Source organism: Tyto alba, unplaced genomic scaffold, assembly GCF_018691265.1.
Source record: "Tyto alba isolate M040663 unplaced genomic scaffold, T.alba_DEE_v4.0 Super-Scaffold_13, whole genome shotgun sequence".
NCBI classification, from domain to species: domain Eukaryota; kingdom Metazoa; phylum Chordata; class Aves; order Strigiformes; family Tytonidae; genus Tyto; species Tyto alba.
Genome location: NW_024881275.1, coordinates 23678300 through 23705446, shown reverse-complemented (window position 1 = coordinate 23705446; position 27147 = coordinate 23678300). Strand labels below are relative to the sequence as shown.

At 38.2% G+C, this 27147-nt stretch overlaps 1 protein-coding gene across 5 annotated transcripts in view; it reads right to left on the bottom strand.

The window, feature by feature from the left end:
• MCC (MCC regulator of WNT signaling pathway) overlaps positions 1 to 27147 on the bottom strand; it is a 223017-nt gene that overhangs the window by 51198 nt on the left and 144672 nt on the right. For all 5 annotated transcript variants that reach the window (XM_042787721.1, XM_042787722.1, XM_032984089.2 and 2 more), the window contains 4 exons: positions 20618 to 20731; positions 13136 to 13278; positions 5736 to 5872; positions 1934 to 2097 (listed from right to left, as the gene is read on the bottom strand). In XM_042787721.1, coding sequence (XP_042643655.1) covers positions 1934 to 2097; positions 5736 to 5872; positions 13136 to 13278; positions 20618 to 20731 — 558 coding nt within the window. The remainder of the gene's footprint in view (positions 1 to 1933; positions 2098 to 5735; positions 5873 to 13135; positions 13279 to 20617; positions 20732 to 27147) is intronic.

Sequence of the window (27147 nt, the reverse complement as noted above, 5' to 3'; positions counted from 1 at the left end):
CATTAACCAGCTTACTCTCTGAAAATTTTCTTAAACAAAGGATAGTTTTGTAACTGTTCAGACAATCTGATAAATCTCATTTCAAGGCCTTTTCATTCTTTGTGGGTCAGAAACAGTTGAGCTAGCTAGGGTCACATGATTTGTATAAAAGCAGAAGAAAAAAAAAAAAATTACCAGCAAGAGCATTAAAGGAAACCAAGCATTAAAAGAAACCCCGTGAAATTTAACCATCGAGGCAGAAGGACTCAAAACATTTAAATGCATTAATCTACCAGCAAAGAAAAAAGCTAACAGTCAAAGTAAAAGTGTCAGAATATTTTAGGTTTCTGTTTGTGATTTCACCTGTTTTAAAAATCTCTCAGTTCTCTGTCTAAGGAAGCAGGAAAGGAGAAATGAACTGCAGCTATGGGTGGAATTGTGGAGGGGGGGTCTTTGTGTAGGTTTTGCTATATTAAACACATTGGTGACACACTTCCCTAGCACTTAATCGGAGCGTGTCAGAGAGATTCCTATCTTCCTGACGGTTTAGTAACCTTTCCATTCTATCACTTCTCAAACACAAACAATCCCAGGTTCTATAGCACAGGCAGTGGGGAGAAGCTTTCCCCCAAAATGGCTACACACGTAGAGATCACATGAAAATAAAAGGCCTGCATTTTGGACTAGGAAGAAGCTGCTGACAATTTATTTTCATTATAAAAGTCTGACTGCGGTTAATTTGAATCAACAGTCAATAATGGGGTTAAAATAAAAAGGTTGAGAATTAAGCTCATGGCATCTATTTTGACATTCTGTTGAATCCATCTCCTGCAGAAGATATCACCTCATCTCAGTTGAGAAACCTCTGTGGACCTCACACATACCAATCTCTACCTGTTTTACAGGATCTACACTCTCTCTTGGTGAATATTGACTTCTGAGAATACTTAGCCCTAAAACTCCAGCTAACACTAGGTAACATTGAAAGTATTGATCCTAATCCTCTGAGACACTCAAACTGCTTTAAGAGTGTTCCCAAGAGACCCAGAAGTCAGCCTGTCTCTGTCTCTCTCTCAAATATACTCACATTCTTCAAACTGCTACTCAACTTTAATTTTTTTATAGGCCATTATATTCCTCAGGCACCACCAGGGACAGAGGGGACCTTTCCCAGTAGTATGCCAAAGGGCTGTCTAAGCCATCTAAAATGGTCATGGAGCTCCTCACTTTAAAAGGAAAATGTCAAAATATTTGTTCTTATATAAATGAGTTACTGACGCTTTTCCATCTGACATAAAAAACTTACTCAGCTCTTTCCCTGTATATAGTAAGATATTCTATGGTTCCCTCACTTTCAGGTTCTGAATTGCAATCCCCTCACTAATGTGCTATTAGGCATCCTTCTTGTTCTGTTACATGTACAATAAAACCAAGACATACAAGTATCAGTTGAATTATTTGTTCCCGTGTTTGGCTTGTCTCATTAGAATTAATATAACACACATGCTTTGTGTTAAATACTAGCTTCATATTTTAAGACAGTAAAGTCACAACTTATGCACAGTTTATGGCATTTTATCTTCAAATTCCAGTGAGTATTACATACCATGTTTTCAGTTACCTGTCAATGACTAGCTGTGTGACCCCAGGCAAGTGGCAACCTACTTTCTGGATAACCTTCAGAAAGTACATTAACTGCTGACTATCCCTGTTTCTCTTAACTCTCAAATGAGCATAAGACAAATACACTTCTGATTTGAAATTGGAAGTCTATTAGTAGCTCCTCCTGTGCCTTGGAGAATTCAGTGTAAAACAGGTGTAACTGCTCACACTGGGAGCTGGAGTTGATTTCTGTGAAGTACTTTGACACCTTTGGAAGTGCTATCACTACAGAATTCGATCAGGTGTCTCAGGCAATGTACAGGCTGCATTTAGAGCCTAATGTTACCGTTACCTTAATGGCTAAATCACAATGTTCACTGGCGGTAGTGAGTTGTTCGATGTGTCTATCCACTTCTGCCACCGATAAACTGCAGCTGCTTTTCTTCCTCCCACAGACAACATTTTCCAGTCCTGTCAGCACTCTTTGCAGTTCAGAATTCAAGTCACTACAGTTATCTAAAAGAAAGCAAAACAAAGCAATTATCACAACAATTAGTGACTCAGTGAAAAAACAAACTCTAACCCAGGAAGTGGCTGTTGGGGAACAGCCAGGACTGATACTGTTCAAGGAATGTCCTTGCAATCTGCCACTTTTTCCTCACCAACCAATAGGCTTAAATATACCATAACCACATCAACTGAAATCACAAGTTGCCTCCCATCTGACAAATAACACTCCCCCTACTTATCTGAAGTGTTAATTGTTGCTTCAAAAACCACTCTTTTCTGAGGGACATTTTAAGACACCACATGCTCACACACAATGCTATTTCTTTTTTGTTTTTCTTTTTGACATTCAGGGCCTATTATCCCAATTTTATTACCTTCAAAGGTTTTTCTCTGTAAATTCAACATTTTTTCCTGCCTGTTACATTCACTGGCATTATTATTTGGCACTTTTCAGAGGAATTTTTGTGGTTGCATTTAGGCACTGCCTGATTTAAAAAATCCTGGTGTTTACAGAAATGATCCATACTATCTTAGAGCCTGTGTTTAATTTTTGTAGCTGTTTCTTCCTCAAATGAAGTTGTAGAATATTTAGGGATCATAACAGCACACCTTGTTCTTTGCTATGTTACATACTATGAGCATATTAGCAGCATATACAGCAATGCTATTTTAATTATAAAATGCTCCAAAGAATCACTTCAATCTCTAGGCAAAGCTCTTTTAGAGCCTTGGGCACCGCCACAGCAGCCTCCATTTCTGTGCAAACAAGTGGGTCTCAGCACCTTGCTAACCTACTTCATAAATTATTTTCATTCTTCTTTGGCTCAGACCTGGCGACAGACAGTGGCAGTTTGTAAGGCAGACACATTCTAGAACTCATCCTTGTGCTGCCTCTCGGATGTGCTAGTTAGTATTTCTGGTTTACTAGTTAAGAGTTCACAATAACTACCAGCTGTACAGCACACAAGTGGTGTCCTATGAGAGAGCAGTGCACCAGCAGTTCCTCTACCTTACTAAAAAACAGTGGCAGGCATCCTTGCTTGGAGGGAGTTATTTCTATACGGCTGCTGCAAGCGTTTCACCGTGGCCAGAATTCCCTACTAGCCTCATAGCCGTGGCTCTTACTGGGGACTGAAGTGGTGTGGCATTGAACTGTGTCTGAAATTTAACAGACGTGAGACACCAGATTATTGTAGACTGCCTTCAAATCTCTCTGTGCAAGAGGAGACTGAAAGCAGTTGGATGAAGGGACGAGATGATCAGAAAGCAAAAAACTATAAACTCCACAAATCTAACTCCACAGCCAAATGTACATAAACACAAACCTACTGCTGATCAAAAGAGGAATTTAGAATGTCACAGTATTGTATGAAAAATGTAATGGGCAACACATACAAAACTTTAAGAGTAAAGTCATATTCACTAGTTCTTGACTAGCAGCCACCCATCTGTTGTAATAATACCAAAAATCCCTTTATAATAATACCCATTTACGAGCAGCATATACCACACAGGATGCTTAATAGTAAAAACCTCTATTTTGTTTGCTTATTTGTTTCTGTAACATCTTCTATAACAGACATTTTGTCCATTTAAACAACTTTCTTAAGACCTTGTACGCTGAGTTTTGTTCCTACAATAACATTTTCCCCAGAAAACAAGAGTTTACAATAATGAGAACCTCATTTCTCACAGGAAACCAGTACAACCCAATCACAAGTTCTGCAAGACATACTGGATAGCATTGATAGTTTTCACTCTTGGTGTTTTATTGCCTGTAGCAACAGAGCAGCATATCCACACACATTAGTGTATCATGACGTATTACTGTTTTTAGTAAGTCACTGATGCTCATTCCATTAAGGCTGTAAGCGAGGTTGTACACATAGTTATTAGGTCATGATTTTTTATCCTTATATTTTTATATCTAGAAGGATAAAAAAACTACATACATATTTGTATATACACGTGTACCTATGTGTGTATATGTATGTGTGTGTATGTACACAAATATGTATACAAACACACAGAAGGATTTATTTTCACATGAATACAGAAACAAAACCCAAAAAGGACAGTCTATGTATAGAAGGAAAACAGAGAAAAAAATGCAAGAATCCCTGGAGTTAATACTCTTATTTTGTCTGTTGCTATATTTAATTTTATTGCCATGTTTCACACTGTTAGCAGAAACTTGAATAACTTGCTGTTAATGTACACAAATCCTGCTTCAGCTCCACCCCATAACGAACAAAATCAAAGTCCTAAATCCAAAATAAATGCTGAAAAGTAAATTAGTTTGAGGGTTTTTTTTGTCAAAAGGAAGATTAAAAAAAAAAAAAAAGGAAATAAAATCAAAGGAAATAAAGGTCCTCATGTTAGAATCTGTTCCAAGTAGAAACTTAATAATAAGCATTAACTTTTGAAAGTAAAAACATACGTTTTTTAAGAATATTAAAACCTTTACTAAAATATCTTGACTCCATACAATATTTTGGTAAGTATACTTTGCATTTCATGTCAGACACTTCATGATTACATTAATATTATTCTATCCATGTTTTTAGAAATTAGAGACACTGAAATAAGAATATGCTGTGGCAGGTCTTGCATTTATAAATTAATACAGCTCCAGAGCTAGTGCACTCGTTTCAATTTAAGAAATCATACAGAAAATCTCCTTTTTATGGTTGCTTACAGTATCAGCATGTTTTCTACATTATTAACACTGCTTGTGTACAGTATCACCTGCAGAAGCTCCCAGGCACTCAGATAGTTTACCTAAGGAAGAAAATGAAGACCAACTATTTGGTTTTAAAAATAAATTAAGAGAAATATTATTCTGAAGAGAATTCTGGAAATCAGTCATAGTGAGGATTACATCAGATTTCTGCTAGTCTACAGCTATGGTGCTTAGCAATTGTGCCCAAACACTTAAAATGTTATTGTACTAAAGGCCTACTAGCTGCTCATGCTTACACTGCAAACTTTATAGAGCAATTATTCCATACTTGAATGTTCTTCAAATGATCAGTAATTGTGCTTGGATGACAAAATAGATGAAATTCTGAAGGAAAGATGCTTGCTCTCTTAGTTCTTAACCAGAAAGAATGAGTAACAGACTGTCTTACTCCTTGCACTGATTCCGAACAGCTTATGTTGGATTTACCCTTGTAAAAATCTGTTTCAGTAGGCTAACCCTATTCTATATCTTAAAAAGGCTCTCAGTTTTCAGAAGGTGAAGACATCCTTTATAATGAGGCTGTAAACGGACCAGACAGGCAGTTCCATTCCCCACGCTTTTTCCCCCAGCATTTACTCTGTCTGCAACTCTCTTCTAGCGTTAAACTACTTTACAGGCATGTGTAAGGTACGTGAATAGCTTTTTTTCCCCCTCTTCTTTCCTGAAAGTCATGAGCAATCCTGAAGAATCATTCCGTTTTAGACCGCACAGCTATTCTACATCAAGGCATAGAGGTTACTTCACATGTAAGTTCGTAATCGTGATGAAGTTCGGCATTTTTTGTGATTAACACAGCCTAGATTAATTTATTTCCTCACCAGATGTTTGGATTTGCATTTCAAAGGCTATGACACCTTTCCACTGTGAGAACACACTGTGTGAACTAGGAAGTACAACTCACCCATGTCTGCAGTGACCATGGTGGACTGATTCTCTGGTACCGAAACAGAATTCTGGTCCATGCTGCGTGAGTCCTCATTAACCTCATGCTGGCTTTGGCTGAGCTCTGACCGCAGCTCTGAATACTCATCTTCCTCCCTAAGAGAGAGAACAAAGGCAGAAATAAAATCCTCTGAGGAAATACATATCTCCATGACACTTATTTCAGATCTGTAAGCTGAGCCACAGGATACAATCCACACAAGAACAAGTGTTTTGTCCAGCCAGCAGAGAAGGATTGGTACCCTTTACCGCAAAGCAACTGTGCTATGCCCACAGCACTCACTTGCAGCAGCCAGTGCCTGGTTTCCACTTCTTTATTCCCAAGTTCATTGTTACCCCAGGCCACTGTACAAAGAAACAATGGGTAGAACTGAATGCAAGTCAGGATGTGTGCAAGAAGGACATACACTGCTCTGCAATAACTCCCCAACTGACAACTCTTAATCAGCGCAAGTGGCTTTTGATCCCAAAGTGGATTAGCAATTGCTGATTTTGGTCTCTTTCTCAGTTTGAGGATGCCATTGGCTTGCGTTCAAAGCAAGCGTGCACATACACATACCTGCCTATGTGTATCAAAACGCTCTTGGGGACTGGTAGGATTTTTGTTTCTCTTCTCAAAAGTAAGAGAATAGGTGAGTATAAAACTGCTGGAGTTAGTGGAAAATAAAAAGCCAAAACTACCTAGGTTTTAACTTATTTGTCAAGCTGGTTCTACTAAAATAATTGAGGACAGAATACTTTAGCTAAAGCTAATGAGCTTAAAAAATTAGGGCTTTTCCCTCCTGTCTCCACATGAGGAGTTCAAAGCACTGGGAAAGAAGATAAGTAAATGAATAATAGCTTTGCCTGAAAACATTTGTAAACATTTTTTCTTTTGATCCACTTGCTGATTCAAACCAGAATTTTATTTTTTTTTTTTACTTCCATAGTGACTGTTTTGACACTAAAGTATGTATTTTGAACATGAGAATAACACCAGCTTATCCAGGTGCAGAGCTGCTCTGATAAATAAGCAAACAACCATCTTTTTCTTACACACTAAATCAAATGCAGAGATTCATTTTGCTGCAGATTCAGCAGAAAAGTGTGAGAATGGAACTGTCTGGATTTGAAAACAAGAAATAGCAAAGAGTTATCTGGGGATCTGGATCTGGGAGGGGCACATGTAATGTTAAGTCTGCTGCGTGTATGCTATATGGTGATGAGTGTTTCTTGCAGGAGTATTGCAGGATTTAGCCTGAAGGTGTGCCTGGATCTGCCAGGCAAAATATCAGAGAAGATGGCCCATACATACAGGGAACAATGACAGAAGCAAAGTCTGCTCTCAAAGTAGCAGAGGTGACAATTTATGAACCAGGCCAACTCGAAGAAGGAATTTCAGCTTGCTGAGACATAATTTCTACAGGAACTATTAAGCTCTCCTACCCCTTACATTTGCTTCAGTGCAAAGAAAGTCTGACCTTATCAGAAGTGCTTGATGACTATTATTAAACAAAAATGTAGGTCAGCTGGTTAAAACTGAGATTTAGATCAAAGAAAGGTCTTTAAGGTATCACACAATGCACATTTAAGAAAGTGTGAGAACTAAATCATGAATAGGAGGAATTAAAACAGTGTAATAAAGACACATAAGCACGAGTTAATGTTATGTGAACTTGATTAGCCACAGCACAAGCCAGTAGTAATTAGCTTCAGACAAATACAATTACCAAGCACTCAGTTACATTTTTTTTTAATCTGAAGGTAATTAATTTTATCATTTATGAAATAATTAGTCCCACACTTATAAAACTTGATTTACCTCTATAAATGGACAAGAGGCTGTACTGATCATAAAACAATGTCACACACAATAATAATTTCTCACCACTCGTTCTGGCTCTTGTTGCAGATTTTCTGTTTAAAGTCCAACACAGCTTCATCTAGCTAGCACTAGCTCTGTTTTCTCAGTTTAAGCACCCTCAGTATCTTGGGGCAGCTGAAAAGCATGTCATGAGGAAGAACTCACACTATTCTGATGGCTCAAGCCAGAAGTCAGTTTCTGAGTGAACTAATGCTTCTAAGACCTGACCAGAAAGATCAGAAGTGCATTTCTGGTAAAGTGACAGCTAGGTCAATCCATCTCTCTACCATCAGTCTCACAGGAAGCAGACTAAGGGCTAAAAACACAAGGGGGAATTCAAGGGGAGCAATGCACCACAAATATATGTTCTGCCTTTAATACTGAAGTTGGCAGTAACAAGATACTGTTTGAGACTCCCCTTTCCCCCAAACATGAGAAGAGTCCTCTGGTGTCACTGGAAATGCAAGGTGCCCAACAGCTGATGATGACTAGCCACTGAGCTCCTGCCACACCACCCAGAAGGTGGAGGCATTACAACTTCCTTGTTGTTGCTGTCATCTAGGGCCTGGCTGGAGAAAGCAAGTACTTGTTCTCCTATGGGCCCTGACGGTAACCAGCTGCTGAAATGTCATGATGAGTTGGAGGCAATTAAGATCAGATCAAGCTGTGCCTGGCCTGGGATCAATGCTGGAGCCAAAAAGTGTGTTTTACAGGTACGCCCACATCTACTGCCTTTTTCATATTTGGATGCCACCAAGGATGACAACTGCTGCACAGACACTGAGAAAAACTTGATCAAATAATGAGCAAAACTGTGCACTTTCAGCATCCTTTCACACCACTGACGAGTTCTGCCAGGACACTAGCAGGTTGCACATTCTCTTCACGGCTGCAAACAGTGCATAGTTTCACACTTTAGGTCATACTTGCAACAACATGGGAATTAATCACTGAAGGCACGCGGGGCTGAACATTCTATGCTGAAGCCAACACTATCACACTCACACTGCCATGTGAATTGAATCCAAGTAGCTTCCACCCAGCACACATTCCGAAGCTAGAATCAGACCTCCAAGTCATTGTGTAAATATGACTATAAGTGACGTGTTATTTCTTGTGATACTGTAGTCTATTCACCCTTCTTCTTCCTCATTAACTCTAATACAACATACTTTCTGAATATATTTCAGATCAAAAGATGTAAGTCTGAACCAATGGTTTTATAGCAATGGGTTACAAACTTCTTGACAAGTGTTTCAAATAACCCTTAGCCGGGACCAATGTTCAACAGAGTGTACTTCTGTTTGGTATTATTATTAATGTTGCTTATTATTTTTGGAGTTGCATAGACATACCCAGCCAGCCACTGGTTTAGAACTAAAAGCAAACTGATTTCTTTTTTTTTTTCCTTTTGCTGAACATCAATTGGACATCTAAGAATGACTGTCAGTCATAGGCCAAAGTTGTTTCTGCACAACCAATTTACAGATGATTTTGCCAGCCAAAGATATGATTAAGAAAAAGAGGAGTTTAGTTTGAATGAATATAAGACAATACTAAAACTTCTGAAGTCGGGAACATACACCTTTAACACAGATATAATTCCCTTTTAGTACACTATAGTGTAATTTGTAAATCCTTTCTGTGCTCCAGAGTTATCAGGTGTATCCTTTCTGTCCAAGTATTTACAGTATGACTCTCCAATTGGGAAGATCCATTTGATTGGATTTGCTGTCTTGTAAGTTGTACACACTCGGAGAGAAAATGGGAGTAGGCATATACCTTGTCAAAGGACAGAGAACCTTTGCAATGCAAAAACCCTGTCTTCTACAAATGGCAACAGCAGAAGTAGGGGTAACACGGCCACCAGCATCCATCTGACATGGTAACAGGAAGCCCAAGCTAGCATCACTCACTGAAAGCTGTTCACTCAAAAGGAAGCTGACAAAATGTGCTCTGCACCATTGTCGTAAGCTCTTCTGCCCAACAGTCTTGCAATGTTTGATGAAAGCCTGTGAGCTGAGTTTTACAATGAACTGAAGCAAAATACTAGCCACCTCCTCCCATTCTCTCTCTAAAAATGTAGGCAAGAACAGTAGGACACTGTCACACAACTGTAATTCTCCAAGAAAAAATAGAGACAAGATTTATTATGTCTCCAGACTGCTCAAATAAAAAAAGCATCCTCATCCTAATGGACTTCTTTAGCGTCTTTTTCTCCCAAACTGCTACATTCTTCAGCTGGTAGTAGGTAAATTCTGCATTGTCACACATGAAGAACTAGGCAAGCAAGAGGCTCATCTGCTTGCACAGTATGCATACAGGCAACTCTCTTTTTAGCCTTAGTATCAGATCAGTTACAGCTGTAGTGCAGCTTTTTTTTTGGCGAGACTGGGCTTCCAAACCAGCTGGGCTGTCCACAGCAGCAGTAGTGAGATGAGGCAACTGTAGATGAATGTTGGCTTGGTCACACAACAACGGTGACCTCAATATCCTTAGGGAATGCTGGAAAAACATAGCGCAAGAGCAGCACCTAACTTCATGTGGCCACACACATGGAACTTGCTGTACCCAAGAAATGGCTAGCAAATCTAGAACAACCCTGGAAACTTCTAAAAATACTTCCGTAAGATTACTGTTACTAAGATCAGCATATCAAAGATACCTGGGAAGAGGTACAGACATTGACTTGTGATTTAAGCTGTTTTCTAGAGCTGACATTACTAAACCACATGAGCAAAAGCTATTATACTTCAAGCTGTGTAAAACCCCTGACATTGCAAGGCGGGGTGGGGGGTGGGGGGTGGGGGGGTGGGGGAGGGGAAAAACACACCAGAAAACAAAGAAAAATTCTTGGAGAGGAGAATATTAACTAGTTTATACAGCCTGCCAACGTTCCTCAAACTGTTGCAATACCTTATTCAGATTTAAGCACTCTTTCTGCTTACTTTCTGAGGGTACTACTCACATTCAAATGAAGAGCTACAAATAAAAAAACCAATATAGCTTAAGGAGGATCGTCAAATACCCTCCATGAAACTCCAGTTTCCTTTGTTTCCAGAATATTTTTAGGTTTTGTAAGGAACCATCAATGTCATAAAGCAGCAGTACATTAAGCTACAAGTTAGTTTATTTTTACAGCCTAAAAATAATACATGAAAATACTGAACAATCTCTGCTTCAGCACTGGGGGAAACACTTATCTGCTATGCAATTAATATATATGCAAGAAAACTGTTTCCAGAAAGACAGACTAAATTTTGTGATAGCACAAGTAAAGCCTCCACTCAGTAGTACTTGCAGGTATCCAAGAGTCACATCAAAACTGAAATCCCTCCTGTGTTCTGATTTAGAGGAAAGGATAAATGCCGAGGCACTAGCAGGGCCGTGCTCCCAGAACCCTTTCTCTCGGGGCTGTTTTGTCCCAGCTCGCAGGCACAGAGCCCCCACAGTCAAGAGTGGAGCGTTGAGAGTCAAACCTGTCCCAGCAAGGACAGCAATTACACCACCCTGGCTCTGTGGGACAGAATAGCTTCTCAGGAGTGACACAAGTAAATCCCACAGCGGATTTACAGAAAGTCACAGCAGGAAGTATCAGTTTTCCTTCTTTCAGTTGTCTCTGCAAACTGTATGGAATCTCTCCAATTCTACCTCTGCTTGTTGTTTTTAGGAGGAATATTATTCCTCTGTTCCCCAGACACCAAATTATTGGCTTGCCAAAGAAAACAAGCTATTCCAATCATCAAAGGAAATTTAAAAATCCACTAAATAAATATGTTTGTTCTTACTAATAAAGCCAGAACAAATAAAAACAGAGGAGGCATCCTAGCTGTCTGAGCAAAACCAGCTCTCACACTGTAAGATGAAAGGGGTGGGACAGGACAGAGGTGTGGCACCTCTTGCAGCAGTATTGTTCTGATGCTTTCAAAAGCCTGCACCCTCCAAAGGGGCAGCAAAGCTGCACTTCTCAAGAGAAGCAGCACGTGCTTCCCATCAAGCTCGGTTCTTATACCTCACTTTCCTCTGCATGCCGCAGCTGACCTGTTTATCAACATGGTTAAACATCCACAGTATCCACTCGATTCCAGTATTTTGTAATTGAAGACAACTTGGCATTTGGCTTGCCATGGGACGTCTAGCTAAACATTTTTATGGATTCTATGTAATATCCTTCTTAAATGCCATAGAGTTCTTCTGCCATTCAAGGAAAAAAAAAAAAAAAAGGAAAATCAACGCAGCTCTCACGCTTCTCAGATTTTGCTTTTCAACCAGCCTTTGCAATTGGTAGAGCTTTACCAGAGAGGAGGGTGGGATGGGCAGCCAGAATCATGCTGAAAAGAAAGGTGACTTGAAACGAGATGAATGGGAAGTTTGTCTGCAGAGGTATCAAGCATGAATGAACAAAGGAGTCACAGGGATTTTTGCAGAGAAGTACTACCATTTTAGAAAATACTTACCTGAAATATCTCACCATGATCATTATTAGTTACAATAATCTCAAGAGTTGGCAGGATTCATCTTCTTAAATAACATTAACATAATATGATTCTATCACTGTTTTTATAGTGGTACATATGTGTGATGGTACTTTCTCTAATTTATGTTACACCAAACCTTTTTCTTTTTGCCTATAAATATTTTCATGAAAGGCTAAGTGAGTAGTTGTAACACTGACTTGTGCTAAGTGAAACGTTTCGAAAGAAGAACAAATGAAGCAGTTATCAAAAAATTGCAGGTAACAGACAAGGAAAACTGAAAGTTTGCTACACGGGTAGAGCACCATGTCAACATCACCTACGAGTGCCAAATCTGATTTGGTGACCTCTGGAAAATTCACAGACTCGTAGATTAGTTGCATCCTCACAAGCTGAATTTTAAGAAGCTCCTTCCTTGTTCTAGTCCAACTTTGTCTAGGTTGAGAATAGTGAGTAAAAGCAAGTGAGGAAAAATAAGTATTTTCCTGTAGTCAAATATAAAGTTAATTTTAACACAGTAACAATTAATGACCTAGTGTAATATCCCAAGCTTTGCTGCTCTAAGGACAAGCAATATGATTTTGTATCATTGTGTTTTGTCACAAATACCAGTACAAGTAGATGCAAAACCTACTGAAATCCATTTGAGACATATTTTTCTCCACAAGTGATTTGACTGAGATGATCAATAGGATACCACAAGATAATGTTAAAAGGAGAGGTGCAGGCTGGGTGGCCAACACTTATCTGGTACCCTGGCATGTATGTTACATTAAAGGAATATTTAGATGGCATAGTACAGCTCTTCGTAGTTCTTTTTAGGCTTTGCAAAGTGTGATTTTGCCATAGAGAATGTAGCACTTTTGAGCCTCTGGATGATACACTTCAGAACACGTACCTTAACTACGGGCAGCTACTCAGTACCAGTCATAACAAGCCTAACTACATTGAAGTCATCATGAAATTATATTTAGAGTATAATTCACAGAATGTTTTGCACCATTCTTGCACTGGCCCAGAATTTCCAACAAGCTTCTGTACCTTATTGTTGCTCCCTGTAGTCGATCAATTTTCTTATTTAATTCAGCAATGATACTGTGCAGCTCTGTGATTCGTTCCTCGTAGCGTAGTGTTGTTCTCTCCTGCACATCTTCATGCTCTCTCATTAGGTGGGATTGTTCACACTAAAGCAGAGAAGCAAGGAACAGAAAGCATCTTATGAATAACTACACAGAGATCAGACAAAAGGACAAACTGCACGCCATTAATGGTTTCCTTACTCATCAACCCAACAATGCCTTAGCAAGAGAAAAGGACATGCAAAATACCAACAGGTACACAAAGGTATGTAATTACAAGATTGAAGGAAACTGAAATGACTGTGCAGTGCACTTTTATTATTATTTTTTTCTAAAGGGCAGCAGTTAACCTTCCTGCTTGAACAAAATTACCATTTTACAACTCAAAATAGCTAAAAATATCTCATATTTGAATCTGTGAGATTCATGATGCATCATGAATCTTCAAGAACCTTCCCAACATGGTCTGAGTTAGAACAAGTTCTAAGGCAGAAACCACATGATTATAAAGAAAAGTAACCATACTTTGAGGTTATGACTTCTTCTCTAGTATGAGTATTTGTTTTTATTAGCCTTTAAAGATAACATAGCATGGTTTTTATTATTGTAATCCTCTCCAATAAAATGCCTATTATTTGAACAATTAAAAGGCTACATGGCTGCTTGGTTTTTATATGTATCACAAAATTGTCCTTCTTCTTTCCAATAGAATTTTAAATCTAGCTTCTCTGGTCAGCAAACACTCTACTTCAGTTACAGCAAACACAATCTACTGCAACTACAATCCGGCAGTGCATGTTGACTGAAGTTATGCTTGGTAGTGGCTGTAAAGAGCTTTTAACATTTTGCTTCTGACCCTCTGCAGGAAACAGTCAAGCCTCCTTGCAGCCACAGAATGGTATGTACTATGCTGTCAATAAAAGAAAACTCACAAGCCAACTGACAGTATAAAATCCATACTCGTTAACTGAAGACCTACAATATAAGATCCTATTAACATTTCTAAAGGCTACAATTTATACTAATCTGTCAGTTCCTCTAACATTACTACATCAAAACTAGTATTTTCAAATCAAGTAAACACTCTATGCAGAGGTAACTCCTTCAACTCTTTCTATCATAAATACAAAAATCATACCCAAACTAGCAGGTATACCAGAATTTTCATAGCTTGCCCTAGTATTTTTTGGCTGCTCACATTCACAGCTTGAGAACATCTTCTACATAAGAGGCTGCTGGAAAACTAAATTTCACATTGAGTTCAATAACATTTTTCTTCTAAATTTTAAATAATATGTATTTCAATACTTTAAGTTCCAGGAATATGCACATTTAAAGGTAGCCCAGTCATTAGAGCACCCTTTCACAGACTACAACAAAATAGTTTCTTACTCCAGCTGGAGTCAAAAGCACTTTCACCTACACTAAGGCAAACAGACCATATTTTCACAGTGAAGAGGAGAGCAAAGGGTCACATTTTAGAAGACTGGTAATGTTCACCTGGGCTTTTAAGACTTCATGCTGGCAACTGACACGGTTATACATGTATATTATAATGTCTCTTTATTGTAGGATAATTCCACAACTTGTTTCTCATGTTTCTGTATCTTAACATTGTATCTGGCTGAAGAAATACCATAGCTTTCAAAGTGCAGAAATAACACAGAGAAAATGTTTAACAAAAGCTTTAGAATAGATTTAAGTGCAATAAAAGGAGTTGCTTATTCTGCCTTTCCAAACCTAAATTTCCTATAACATACATTGATACCTGCAAATACTTAAGCATAATCCAAATCAATCAATTACGTGCACTGTTTTTTCTCTTTTAAACCAAAAGGATGTTTCAGATGTAGTGGATAATAATTATTTTCAGACAATAAATAAAGACCCTATCACAACAATTTTTGTCTTTCTAAGCTGTGCACTGAAAAGCAGAATTAGTTTATCTTGACTGAAGATATATGGGCTCTTGCTAATGGACCTCACTCACATTACCAGACTTGCTTTCTGTTTTCTCCAGCCACTTCTCAGTCACCATTTTTCAGGATAACCATCATTTAGTAGCAGACACACTTTGTGAACCACTATCAGTCTTGCAGTATAGGAAGGACAACAGCTTCACATCTGATTTTTTTAAAGGGCTCTTGAATTATCTTGGGCAAAAGTAACTGGAAAAGGCAGAAAGGAAAACTGTGAAAGACAGGACATGAAGGACTGCTGTGCCTTGGAGGTGGGTACAGAGTTACATCTTGTAAGTTCTGGTCAGCCATGACAAGACTCAACTAAAAAAGGCAAAAGCAACCAAACAATGGAAACATAGTTCAGTATGAATCCCAAAATGCAGCAATGGAAAATTCTTCTGGTTATGCAGGATTGCTCCTTATTATGGCACATTCATCCCAAAGCTTAAAGGGAAAAGGGACAGATGCGTGTTTTGGTACCCATTGATAAAATATTTTTCTGGGATACTGAACATGTTCATCATCCTCTTTAGTTTCTGTGCCCTTTGAGTCTCAGAACGACCACCTGCCACCAGTTCCTATTTCTTTCCAAGATGTACACATTCAGCTCTTGCAATTTATTTGCATGTCACTCACATCAACTTTTTAAGATAAATACTTTACATCCTTTTCCTCATCCCTCTTCCAGCCTCATACTTGTTCTGATCAAAACCATTAAGAGCTCTAATTCTCTGATAAAGCAAACACAGGGATAATCCACCGAGAGGCTGCAAAAGATGATCAATTGCTGAGGTCAGGAGAGAAGTTTCCAACACAGTTCTCGGTGTAAGTGACCCTTGGCAGCTTTTAGTACAGACTAAAAAGGTTATTTCAATTACAGTATAAATTAGCAATGCCTGGAAACACCTTTGTCTGACCTCTTGATGCTGGGAAACAACTACAAGAACAAGAAGAGTATGACGGAGAAGGGTGACAAGAGAAAATAGTTTAACCCAAGGATCTCATCTCAACACATGATTCTACTGTCTATTAATGTACACAAATTCCTAGCCCCAGAAACACTACCAGTGCAAACCTTGATGTTAAATTTGCAGTGCCAGTCAGAGTACAAAAAAAAAGAGGCACCAGCAGCAGTGCTCCTAGGAGATGCCCCAGTGCCTCAGGCCCTGAAGCGACAAACAGTGGCTATGGCATTGTTCACCAAGAATACAAGTCATCACCTGAATGAGCCACAATGATAAACCTGCCTAACAGGCTGGAGCTAACAATCTTTGCTCAATTAATACAGTGTTTCAAGAGGAGTGGCAAATTTTAAAGCGGCAATCCATTAATCTAATTTTGAGTACAAACTCAAATCCATTATTCCAAATCCTCAATCACAAAAACACATGCATCATCAGAATTAACTGTTTGATGGTATATTCTGTGTATACTAGAAGAATACAAGCACACAGGACTAATCCATGTGAAATACGGACATCACACAACAGAATTAGTAATTTCATTGTTCACCTGAACACCATGCATTTCTATTTCAAGTTACTGTGTTAAATGAGAAACTGAAACCTTTCTGTGAGGTTCACATGTTCTTACATGCCTACAGTGTTGGTTTTATTGTTATACTGAAATTCTGCTGTCCCTCTCTATATTCTGAGTAATTGACAGGATGGTAAAGAATTGTTACTGCAGTAATGGGACTCGCTGCTGTGTGATACAGGATCCAGAATGATGCAGCACAGCCTTTGTTACCCTGTGTCTAGAGCTTTTACAAAATTCCAAAATTGTAAGGACTAAGCACAAAGAAGGAGAGAACAGGACTACCTTGTGAAAGGAGATGAAATTATGAGAAAGATGTAGTAAAATGAATTGTCTATTCTTCTTGTATTTGCTGAAATGTTCAGCAAGTTATTAAATCCCATGTTCTATCATAAAACTGCAGAACTCAATGTCACAGGATGTAGGAAATGCCAAGAATGCAGACGAATTAGAAAGAAGATTAGAGAAATCCATTGAGGATAGGACCATAGAGGACTATTAAATGAGATGCAGCATCCTACTCACAGATGTTGGCAGAAAGGTGGGGGAGTATGAAGGAGGACAATTCTTTATATGTGTTTCTTTTGCTCTTCCCTCCAGACTTCCACTATTTATCATTATCAAAGCCAGGATATCGTGCCAGACAGAGCTAGTAAAAAGCACTACTTTTCTTCTCATAACCACAGGAAGATTTTTGGAAGAAGACATTAGTTGTGGTTGACCAGTACTTTACAGCAAATTTCATTCAAGAGATTTCTCCATTGCCAAATTGTACAACACAGAGGCAAGGAAATCTGCTGTCTTACTGAAATAATAGAAGGGTGTAGTCAAATGCTATAGCAGGTCTCCACAGACTGCAGTTTTGGAAACGAGCATGATACAACAACCAGAAATCAATTACGTCCTTGTACAAAATTTTAAGCACAGGCTCTCCAACTATCTTTCTTCACCATTTGTCATCTATTACTTGAATTGTGGTTCCCCAAATCACCTCTGCTCTGCAAATCACTAATCCTTTCTTCCAAAGTGCCTCACATGCCTCATGAAATGATGGGAAAGGTAACACCAAAAATGTGTTTTAAGAGTTATTTGTTCCAGAGAGCATTTACCATGCCAGCTGAAATGAAACATGTGCTGCCTTTCTAAGTATAGTCCAGATGCAGAATAGAGATTTAATACTGACCCACTAGCATCTGAATATGGTTATGCAGAACCTCAAACACCTCTTATTTAATTCATGCCTTCTGAATCTCTTGATTTGCGGTAGTGAGGAAGAAATACATTAGACAGAGGTTGTAGAGGCAAAAATTGTATTATATGACACATGATCTGAATTTGGATGAATCTCTGTGGAGTGGGAGGAAAAGTTCAAAAAATTATGTTAAGTGGAGCATCTACATGGAAGTGATTCAGTTAGAAAAAGAAGAAAAGGTAAAGTGGTTTCATCAGAGTCTGTCTCAGTACTTAAACATGGTCAGCACAGTGAATATGAATTGTGCTTGTTTAATGGCTTATTCCTTAAAAAAAAATATATATTTAATACACACTCCAAAACATTTCTACCTACTTGAGGGCTTTTTAAAAGAAAATAAATTTGAGAAAAGCTAAGACATTAAAACTTTATAGAAATTGTTCTTTAAAAAGTAATTTTTTAATCTGAAAGCTAGTGTGCTTGTGTTATTCACAGTTTGGGTGGCAGTCATCACTATACTTGTGTTTACAAGCACACAGCCCAAGATCATGTAAAAACCCTCAGCATTACAAATAGAGCACTACATACACATGCATAACTGGTAACCTATCAAAGAAAACACCAATCTCATGCTAACAGAGCACATGTTAATAGGGATTAAAGACTGATCCTTAATCACAGTCATCATCAGTGGGTATTCATTACTGTATGGGAGCACCTAAAAGGCACTCTTCATTGGCTGAGAGATGTTATATGTATTTTTAAACAAAAATCTGGAAATAAAACTAAAACACTAACAAAAACCTGTGGTTAACACAAGACTCTGCAGTTATAAGTAACAACAAAGTCAGTGTAGTCATGATGTGGATTGTTTGGATACAGTGGATTCATCTGACTGTTTAGCGATTGTCAGATGCAGCCTCCTATCAAACTGTGTCAGAAAGAGGACTCTATTTGAGAGTATCTTAGAAAAGGCTCTCAGAATTATAGTTGATAAACAATGTTAACTGCCAGTGTGGTTCTGGTTCACATATTGGGAGGAAAGCATGTCTTATTTCTGGATGTTGCACTGATGGTCTGCAATAAGACTACCACTTAAAAGCCCCAAAACTTTAAAGGTGGCTGAAAAAACATCAGAGAATGCAGACAAAGGCCAGAATATGGTTGGAGGACTGAAGTAAGAGCCTTCAAATCTAGACTGCTTAAACATTTCTACACTTGGCTTAAGTACGTTGTGGAAACTCCCAAACCAATTAACAATTAAAAAAACCCTAACATTTATTTTTATACACAATTAATCAACATTCCTCAAACATACAGACAATGGTTCCAAATGTCCGTAAGAGGAGAACAAACTATCACCACACAAACTTCTGGGGTTTAACAACCACCCAAAACACCAACCAGGGGTTTAACGACAACCCAAAACGCTCAATCACTCCCCTAATAAAAGGTGAGGACTCTCAACCTCGGGGAACATCTCCGGGCAGCGTCCCAACCCGTAGGAACCCCGAGGAGTCTCCTTGGGGGGAGTCCCAACCCAAGGGGAGAGTCCTTACCTGCAGCACACGGCTCCGGGCGGGACGAGCTCCAAATGGCTCCCCCCGGGACTCCATTGATACCCCAGCTGAATCTGACCTGCGGTCAATACCAGCCCCTGTTGGCCAAAGACCCCAAATACCGTAAAGCCCTGAGAACAAGGGCACAGGAAAGGTTCAACAGCCAGGGAGCCACAATTTCATTGGGCAGGTGCGTCTGCCACAAAGTAAGACACAGATACAAGCCCCTACCAAAATACACTGAATACTGAAGATTCTAAATTTGCAAAATCACTGAATGGTTGAGGTTGACAGGTACCTCTGGAGAACATTCATCCAGCCCCTTACACAACTCAAAGAGGGTCACCTAGAGCGGGTTGCTCAAGATCAGGTCCCAGTGGATTCAGTACTTCCAAGACGGGAGACTGCACCTCTCTGGGCAACAAATAAGATGCTATACTTTACAGGACAAAATGTTTTGACTGTCTCTATGCAAGTATAAATGAGTATATATCTTGAATTAGTTTTGAAATGTCAAGTACTCATAAAAGGTATTTGCTGGAATGACAGTATCTGAAAACAAAGGTTTCATTTATAGAAGAAATATTAAGAACAACAGTTCAGTTTTCCTTGTTTGCATTTGGCTCTCTACATTTATCTTGATTTGAAAAGACAGTTTTTTAAGAGCTATGAAAGCCTTAGAGTTCAGACCTCATTCTTATTTAATCCCTTGGCTTTCCACTGACTGTGTTTTCCACAATAGATACATACAAACTGGCTTACTAGAAGCTAGACTGAGATCACAAATAATTTCTCACATACCACTCAAGCACTGCCAATTGGCAATAGCTTTTGATCAGTGTTAATTTGTGCTGTGTTTGAATCTGATGCAGGAGTGGAAGGCTCTGCAATCAGTTACTTAATCTACTGGGAGTATGCAGTAATTTCTGTGTTATAAAATATTTCAAAGTAGTCGCGGTTCATATTGGCTTCAAAACAAAACTGATCTAATTATTTCTTTGTAATTTTCAGAAGAATGTCATCAGCACATAAAACTTAAACCCCACAGCAACTATGCTTCTTGCAGTCTTAAAATTCTTTTCACCTGTGACATTGTTCACATATTTTATCCTCTCCCCACATACCCCACTCCCCTCTGAAGAACAAGGACAACACAAAACAGAGGACCATCTTCAGAATCTTGAACTATTGCTCACCTGTGCTTTTGCCAATTTCTTTTCCAGCAGGTCACGCTCCCTTTCTGTTTGTTGTAGACGTTTATTAAGCTCCACTATGTCTCCCTTTAATGAAGCCAGGGCTGCTAAATGAAGCTAGAAGACAAAAGGAAAGAAAAAAATTAACCAGTTCACAAGCCATGTAGCACCAGTAGCATTTGAAAGAAGATATAGTATTATACTGAAGCCACAGTATCTGTGGATTTCTGCCATAGCAGGAACTTTAGTATACAAAAGTTTAAAAAAAATCCACATGCTACTAAATACTTTTTACATGGAATTCTCCCCAGACAGCACACATGTTCCTTCATCAGAAAACACATTATAAGAATAAATACAAAAAAGTGTAATTCAGCTGGAAATGTGTACATTAGTTCTAACATTAGTTTAACAGAAAGTAGTTTGAGTCTTGTGTTATAAAACCTTACATTAAATGTTGACTCAGATTTGTATTATAAAAGAAGGTGTATGTTTTGATGTCTTCAGACATATAGAGGTTATCAGTTTGGTGAAGGGAGTAACTCCATGCATAGTATTTGTTTTTATTTTGCAAGTAAAGTTTACTCTACTTTGAGCTACTGCTCTGTATTTATTCTTCTCTGTCCCACACCAGTGAGTTTCAATAACTGTAATCAACTGAAGCCACACATGAAGAACTGTTTTTATTTTTGCTGTAGATCCTTTTGAAGAAAGACACATTCTACAGTTTACTGATAGGATGTGGAAACATAGAGCAGACTAGGATAACTAACATCATCTGAATTACTTTAGCTACATAACTCAGAAATGAAGAAGAATTCTTAAAAGAATCCTATACTTGTGACTCATTCACACTCTCTTCCTGTCCTTAAATATCCCATCCATCATTACACCAAAGGCATCAGCTAGAATTCAACACTCAGTACTGACAACTATGACCAAAAAGTCCAGGAAGAAAACTAGCTACTAATTCTGAAGTCTTTCTTCTGTAGTAATAAAGAAGTCCAAGTTATACTCGATGAGAAAACAAAAGTGACCTTTCACACCAGACCAAGTAACTCAGCAAACACTGCTCTGCTGCCAAGATTCACATTGAAATACAAAACCTGTTCCTAGTCCTTCAGCCAGTTTCAGTTCTTCACTCTGACATTTTATTGGGTGGGTCACTTTTAAGTTATTTTTCTTGTTCCATTTCTAGTTAATGTTCTAACGAGTCCTATTTTGATATCATTTTACCTTTACAATAGTGAAAGACAAAACTATAGGTGTTTGCATGTGATGACATGTGAAAGTAGATGTATGACAGCAGAAAGACTAGATCATTCAGCAATAGCTTCTTCACATACAGTATTCCCATTGTTATAGAAAGGGCCACCTCTGGCTTCAAGACAGAAAAGATAGTTTTATAAAGATTTTTAGATGTGAATTTTGCAGTGTTACGTGTAGTGTAACTAGTTATCCTAGAAGCTCTGGACATCTTCATTTGTGACTGCAGTTGAAAGTATTTTTAAGTCAGCTACAGAAACTTCTTACTCACATGCAGTTACTCGTTTCAGTACGAATATACACAATTTTGTGTTACAGCAGGTTTAAGATTCTCAAGGCAGTCTAATTTTTCAAGTGAAAAAGCAGTAATTCAGTCCTGTTACAGGCATATGCTACAGAGTTTCTTTCAAGTATGTACACTTATATCTCTTAACAAAGCCAGAAATAACCTGAATATTCTTAAGTATTCTTGGCCTTCAGCAGAAGGACTTCCTTCCTACCACAGGAAACTATGCAGTGGTTTTACAGTGTGGAGAAACAAAAACCAGCCTAACTGTACCAATCTGTTCATAATTTACTTCCAATTTTCAGGAAAGCTGGTGAATTTATAAGCCACTGTTTCACCTTATTCCCTTAACAGAGGGGAAGTGTTGCAATGAAGCTCACCAGTTTGTTCATGATCATGCATCCTTCACCACAGCTTTCAAATAATATATGAAAAAATGGCTACAATTCTCTAAATTGAATAAGACAACGCTACATAGTCAAGTAAGTATCATTCCCTTTTGTACACTATAATTAAATGATCACCAGCTGTGGTTTTAATTAAATAGCAGACCGATAATGTCCACACACATGGCACTGTAATATAAATGGACACTGTTAATTTAAAAATCTCAGTGAAAAACAACTGGTTCTTTGAACAGTGGAACTAATGAGGTGGGCTTCCTATGAATTTGTCTCTGTCCTCTTGCCACACTGCAGTCAGCTCAGCTCTTCTGTACGTGCCCTAGCACACCCCAAACTGGGTAAGAAACAGCATGAATTGTATCTAGTTTTACAGCAACACTGCTGCCTGGTCTGGCAGCTCCTGTCAAACAAGGGTATCCAATACTGGAGTTATATTAGTCCAATATAGGGTCTCTCTTCTTCAGGTAACCAAAGGATTTCTTTACTAATTATAAGTAAAATTTGTTGCATCTTTTACTATCCAAAATTTTCCTTTCATAAACTGACCCACTCCAGTGTTCAAGTACTAATAAAACAATCTTAAAAACCAGAAAGTTACTGAAAGTGCAGGCTAGACAATAGGAATTTACCCTACACAGAGGAGAGCTGCTTGAGATACTCTTCCGTTTCATGTATGATCCCACTGCACACAGCAGTAAGTCACATGCAGGTGGTGCCTCCAGCTACTACTGCAATATATAATAAGATTAACATGGCTAGTGTAGCTGTATACTCTTGGCAGAGCCAAGCTCTCCTCCCCAATTCCTTAAAAAAGGTGTTACAAAGTATTGTGGCATCTTCCTTTAAGGTGTGAGCATTCCTGTGTGTCTGTACACCACACAGCAGGGTGGGAGCTGGAACACAGATCTTTGGATGTTGCTTTAACACAGACAAGGAAACATCTGAGCAAAGAGCTACAGTCAACAGGGGAGTAATTCTGGGGGAAAAAAGCTCACTTTTATAATTCAAATTTAAAAATTCAAAATATTAAAGTTGGAAAGATTGCATTTAAAAATCTGAACCGAAGGCAGGAGGTCAGTCATGACTGTAACTCTGCAGCCCCGAATCACTATGGGATATGACAACTGAGAAAGAGAGAATAAAATGGAGGTAACCATATGGCATACTGCTTTTTTAATCCCCCTCAGCAAACAGTGATAGATAAGTCAGAGTTACTATCACTAACATTTAGAACAGATATTTATAGCTCAAGCTGGGCTGCCTCTTAATGACACAAGATTATGAAACAGATCAAAAACTCAGTAGTTTGTAAATGTTAACACAGACACCACTAAGACTCCCGTCTGTACAACACATTGGTCTGAATCTTTAAGCAACACCTCCCACAGAGAACTACTTCATACAGAGAAGACAGTTCACTGACAAGCCTGTATTATTCATAAGCCTTATACTGATCCAATACAGCTACTATTGAATTGCAGCAGAAAAAACCCACTATGTGATGCTGATGCACCCAAACTGTCCAACAGGACAGGCAAGTTCAACACCTGTGAGAGCAGTGATTGAAAAGGCATCAGACGAGTCAACCAACTTGCTTGACTACCATCATCCAAGGAAATAAGAATTCTTTCAGAAAAGAAATTAGATGCATAATATTAATTAGAAAATGCATCACCCATCTTAACTTAGAAGCTATAATTTCTACAAAATTTTCTGCAAGGACAACTGCAGGTTGTTTAATGAAACATATACACCACATTTTATACCCAGTACTATCCTGCCAGGTTCTTATATATTAAATATGTAATAACAATTATTATTATAATCATTTATTATTAACAATATAAATAGCTGTGCATAGCATGCTATTTTTAAAATGCAAAGCACTGTACAGCAATGTTTTGAAAGACTGAATTAAAAAAAAAAAAAAAGCACAACCTTAGGAAAGCAACCTCCTGACCTCTCTTCCAGACTCCTTTGTGACTGCACTTTCTTCCCCATTATACCTGCTTCCACAAACATCTCGTGTAACACTGATTTAATGATGTATATTTTGCACAGTGCTTTAAACACTGCTTTTGGTGCTGGGCTTTGTGAAATATTCTATGCAGGTACAATTAAAAACAGTATTTGCTGGCAGTCAGGTTTCTCAAGAATTTTGCAGGGAAAAGAATACAAAAGCAGATGGGTTAGTAATATGAACAGAACCCCGAGGAAGTAGAGGACTACTACAGATCTGTAGTACATATTGCTGAAAGTATTCTAAGGTCATGTACAAAACAAGAGAAAGATGCAAAGAGCAATGAAGGAGGGTGCTAGAAAAATTATAAGGTTAAAGCACTGCAAAGCAGTCCAGTTACTCTTATATTCAGCACTGTCATTGTGAACTGTGATCCACATTTTTCCTTCTCTCAGCCTGGAACCAGATTAATTAAATCATACTGCTAAAATCAGTTGTATTCACTGCATATGTTCGCTATTTTCAACAGAAAAGTCACAAAAAGGACCTAATCACATTCTTCTCTGTGAAACTGAAGAACTAATGTTATCTTCTTCCTCGTTTCCTGCCTTCCTTGTCTGCAGTGTATATGTGGCTCAGCACAACATAGTGTATAAAACCCAGGAAACTAGCAAAATAAAAGAGAGAAATGGGCTTGAGCTGGCTTCAACCCATAGACACCGTCCTACCAAAACTGGGGACACCCAGCACTGTGACAGTGAATATTATGGAGACCGGCAGTGGGAATCACACTGGAATCAGGACTGAGCTATATATTGCAATTGCTGTATTCTGCTATGTGTAACTTATATTTTTATTGTGTTTTCAGTATCAATCTGATAAATAAGAAATCCCCTGTCATATCAACTATCTTCAGATACGTAAATCTGATGTTAAATGTGACACTCTCCATGCTTGGAACATCTAAAAGAACTTGGTCAAATAGTACTGGGCTCTGACATCCTCTCCTCCCTTTTGTTTCCCATGCTTCATTTTGCATGGTTTAGTGCAAACAGATTACAACACAGATGTTTTCTGTGTATTGTTACTACTTATTTTAATGGCAGGCTGTATACACAGAAACACCTGATCAAATATTCAGAATGCTGCCTCAACTCTGAAAACCTCCCCATTTTTTTCTGTTATCAAATGACACTGGACACTACTCTGGATTTGAAAACCCAAGCTGCTTGGTAAGATGAGAGATGGGAGTTGCAGAGGATAGCATGGAATATCCAGTTAGAATTCCAGCTAAAACTGCAGGAAGGGCAAAACAAAAACAAATGACTATACATTATATTTTCTGACACCCTTCTTCAAGGGAAAGAGGGAAATATGACTAAAACCTACAATCACTGTCAAGGAAATCAAAAGGCTGGTAATGTAAATTCATAATGAAAAACACATTTTAAGACACAGAACAAAAAAAACATGCCTGGATTTTGACTTCGTGAATCTTAGGGCTGTGATTGTGCTGTGCATTTCTAAACTTCATTAATGGCAGCAGAGAACAGTATCAGGGTTAGCCCAGGAAAAGCTTGGACAAGGCTGGCACTCATTTGCTGAAGTGAATGAGAACCTGGTATGCGAACACATGGCATATATGCTTAAGACATGTAAGAAAGGTACAAGAGGAAAAACTTACACAGAACAAGAAATTATAGCACATGATCACACAAGCAGGAAACACCTTCAAAAAAACTGTTCAAAACAAAGGAAAATCTAGGCAAAGCTTAAAAAGCTTTCTAAGAGAGAAGTTAAATATACGTACATAAAAACTCAAAGGCATTGTCAAGTTTACATTTTATCAGGAGCACATCTGGTCACACTCCATGAAAAAATGCATTTTTATGGTCCAAGTGATGAGATAAATGCAATCAAATTGCATTTCTGTGAATGTACTGACAAGATGGAGTGGAAAAACTCTAAAGGAACCACCATCTCCTAGAAGCAGTGACAGGACAGATTGATATTCTCTAGGCAATTTCAGTTGTATAATCGCTAGAGCATTGCCCTGAAATATCACAGTCAACAGTCCTTTAAGTAATTAGCTAAGGCAAAGTCAGAATGACTAAAAAAGTGGTACCACTGGATTGTTGGATGTGCCTACAAACATGCCCTGAAACTATATGTTTGAAACAACCATTATGTGCTAATAAAAAGCCTACAAATATTTAGAGTGACATACAAAATGGACATTTTGTGACGATGTTGTCAAAGCAATTGTTGTCACATTAGACATTAGACAGTTACTTCATATCCTTGTGTAATACTGAACAAATGATGTGCCAACACAAGCCAGGACGGAGCCATTTAAATTCTAGAAAAATAAAGACCAAGTGTTTGTAAGACATACTTTGTTTTAATTTGAAAAATCTGCAGAAGATGTGTTCAATCTGTCTGCACTATTTATAAACAATGTCAACTGATTTTTTTTTATTTAAACTAGAAATTAACATTACTATTGAGTATTTCAAACCATTTCTTAGAACAAACAAACAAAACCCTCCCACCTTAATCACAGTAAAAAGTGTTTGATAAAGAAAATACACTACAACTGTTGTTCAAAAAATGTCAT